This window comes from Nematolebias whitei, chromosome 3 (genome assembly GCF_014905685.2).
Source record: "Nematolebias whitei isolate Nwh7 chromosome 3, NemWhi1, whole genome shotgun sequence".
Lineage (NCBI taxonomy): Eukaryota > Metazoa > Chordata > Actinopteri > Cyprinodontiformes > Rivulidae > Nematolebias > Nematolebias whitei.
The window spans coordinates 28,347,622-28,350,908 of record NC_056500.1 but is presented as its reverse complement, the minus strand read 5'-3'; the positions used below and the strand labels follow the sequence as shown (position 1 = coordinate 28,350,908).

Genomic DNA, 3,287 nt, shown 5'->3' with positions numbered 1-3,287 from the left:
CAGCCCAGGGGCCCCCATCCTGACTCCAGCCCAGGGGCCCCCATCCTGACTCCAGCCCAGGGGCCCCCATCCACCTAAATCCGGCCCTGTATATACATATATATATATATATATATATACTAAAAAAAACTACTACTTACTACTTGTACTACTATTCCTACTTTGCAGTTTTTCACTTATCGTGGGGCTTCAGGGTACGAATCCCCCGCGATAAACGAGGGACTACTGTATAATATTTCATTTCTGGACATAGCAGTTTGAGAGAATATTTTAGTTTATTTTCCGTCAGACTTCTGATTAACCTCAATGTGCTGATCTGAACTCACAGCTGATGGACATGTTAAAGATAACTGTTGGTCTTTTTAGACTGCGTACAGATGTTTTAGCAGTACCATCAGTTGTCCATGTCCTACCTGGAAAACCACGACCTTGCCATCGTCAGCCTGCAGGTAGAAGGTCCAGGTCGAGGAGATGAAGCTCTGAGCTGAGCTGACGATGTCATTGCACCAGCTGGACACCGCCTCCATCACAGAGGGGGACTTTGGGCGCAAAGTCATGGCCTTCAGCTGCAAAAACAGAGAGAGCAGGTAATTTAATGAAACAGGAAAAACACTGACGGCATTTGGACTGGCTCCGATATGTGCGTGCATGTGTGCTTCTAACAATGTTTCACCACCTGGTGGATCACATCGAGCGTGAACACAATGCATGTGTGTGTGAATGTATCAAGTGCAGAGAGATCTTTCTTCACCTTCCTCCTCAAGATCTCAGGTTCAGAGGGTTGGCTGGCACAGCCGGTGCTGCAGGCCTCCTGCTCCAGCAGCTTGATGTACGCCTCCTGGCACGCTGTGAGGCAAGAGATACACGAGAGAGGTGACAGGGGGGCGTTTGTGACAGGAAAGAAGAGGATGTAAGTGCAAATGAATGAACAAGTATTAAGACCAAAAACTAAAAAAAAAAAACTAACAGCTGAATAAAAGATTGAATTTTGCGTCCTCAGACTCCTGCAGAGACGGGACTCCTGCTGCGTCTGGATGGCAAATTGCCTCTTCGATTTTCAACAGTTCAGTTAAAACAACCTCTGACATGAAGAAAGCACTCACTAAGCCCAGCAGTTGTTACACAAAGCTGCCTACAAAAAATAATAAAGAAAAGAAAATTACAATATTTACCACAGCTGAGATTTTCAGAACCTTCATGTTGATTAGAATCGGTGTTATCAGCTAAAATAATCTGACAGAAGCAAACTGTTTATGTATAGCATGAACTTTGTTGTTTATGTCTAGAAAACTTTTCACACGTTTCAATTAACTTTTCACAACATGTAGTCTTAAATTGTATAATGGTACTATAATGAGTCTTATAAGTGTCTTAACATGAGGACGTCTTTGTCTTTTAACAAAACCCTTCTGGATAAGAACGTTTCTTAATCTGTGAAAAGAATTGATGGATTGTGGTATTATCGTCTTTCTTTTGAACTGCAGCTCGAACAAACAGTCCAACTAACAGACCGAGACACTGACTCACCTCCCTGACACTCCTCCCTGCTGGTGTTAAAGCCGGAGTTCCCACTGACAAACTGGCAGATGGAGTAGAGGCGACAGCCGCGGTGACAGGCGTTCATTATGGAGTCCTAAAAGCCAGATGGGGAGAAGATAACAGGGGGCAAAATAGAAATGTCTCTGGTATTCTTGGCCAAGCTCCATATAACTTTGTTTAGAAATATGACACAGATGGGTCAGGGCATTTTTCTCGTAATGACATGGTGCAACTGTCACATTATGGGCTGCTGTAAACAGTTTATAGGCAAGGCTGTCAGACACGTCATAGAAAAACAGGGATAATGAGCAAGTTGTTTTAAATTTGTGTTGAGTGATGTGGTGGTGAGGAAGGGAGACGCACATTACTGGAGTTTCTCTCTTCTCAATGTTCTCCCCATCAACTGTGGAAACAGCGCCCTCTGGTGGACGCAGTGAGAACCACACGGTAAACAGCGACCATGAACGCTACTGCAGCTTTTTCTGCTTTCTTTTTATTTTCTTACTAAAGTAGAAAACCAACGGTGTTTATTCAAAAATAATGATTAATTATTACACAAAATATAATTAATTATAAGTCACTTTCAACCCGACATTAACAGAAGCCTGTTTTCCATCATTATCCTCAGCCAAATGGGGGGATCTGGTCTGGTCTTGCTGCCTTGCAGCATGGTCTGAACCACACCTGAAGGCAGCTGGAAGGACTGGGGATGGAGGGGTGGGGAGACTGCAGGCATTTGAAACTACAAATCTATAGACAGGCTTTAAATCTGTAAGCAACGTTTAGAAATGATCAACCTCCTCCTCACACACACCCCTGTCCGTCCTGGCCCTGCGCAGAGAAACTGCCCCTGCATGTGTCATCCTTCATGGTGGTCTCTGCAGCTCCTCCATTATCTGTGAGGATGCATCAATGCTCAGCAGCTCCATGACTGCAGCTCGTTAAGGTACGATGCATGTTTCCGGCCTAAACGTCAGGCTGAGCCGGCGAGCCATTACGCACGGCACTAATATATATTTAGGCCTATATAATTATTTTTTTGTTTGTTTTGTTTTTTCCTGTGTGTGTGTCCGCTTGCAGCCAGCAGTAGCACGTCTTTCTGCAGACTGCTACCCCACACGAGATGAGTAACTCACCTTGGCGGGACTCTTGTTCTTGATGGTGAGCTGGCACTGCTTTTTGCAGTAATTGATGTCGCCCAGTTGGTTGTCAAACAGATCCGAGGACGCGGCCGCGAGTCCAGCCAGGAGCACGGAGAGCAGGGCGGGGAGCGAGCCGCGCATGGCGCCGCCGAACCGGAGCGTCCGAGACGGAGAGAGGAGGAAGAGGAAGAAGAGGAGCGGAGCGCACTCAGGGGGCTTCGACCTGCACTGAGCTCCCTTTGTGCTGCTGCTGCTGCTGCTGCTCGGCTCCTGTCTGTCTGCTGCGCTTCCGATCCGCTCCTGCTCGTGGCGTCACGCTCATCATCATCACCATCGCCATCACGCACGCGCCGTCCCTTTTTGGAAATCTGCTTGCAAAGTGTCTCCACTGCAGTGCCCAAAAAATGTGGCCCTGATGACTTTCACGGGACTGGAGTGGGGAGATGATGAAGACCTGGAGCGACTGCTTCATCTGTTAATATAATATCATGTGTTAATACTGTCATGCATGAATATTACTATGTATCATGTGTTAATATTACTGTATATCATCTGTTATTATTACTGTATATCATGTGTTAATATTACTGTATATCATGTGTTAAT

At 45.8% G+C, this 3,287-nt stretch overlaps 1 protein-coding gene across 1 annotated transcript in view; it reads right to left on the bottom strand.

The window, feature by feature from the left end:
* The window catches only part of tmem59l (transmembrane protein 59-like), a 17,080-nt gene extending 13,927 nt beyond the window's left edge, over window positions 1–3,153 (bottom strand). Inside the window, exons 1-5 of the mRNA XM_037674274.1 lie at window positions 3,079–3,153; window positions 2,676–2,984; window positions 1,528–1,633; window positions 752–846; window positions 414–566 (exon numbers count right to left, since the gene is read on the bottom strand). Of these exons, the coding sequence (XP_037530202.1) occupies window positions 414–566; window positions 752–846; window positions 1,528–1,633; window positions 2,676–2,984; window positions 3,079–3,153 (738 nt within the window). The remainder of the gene's footprint in view (window positions 1–413; window positions 567–751; window positions 847–1,527; window positions 1,634–2,675; window positions 2,985–3,078) is intronic.
* Window positions 3,154–3,287: the final 134 nt, after the last annotated feature.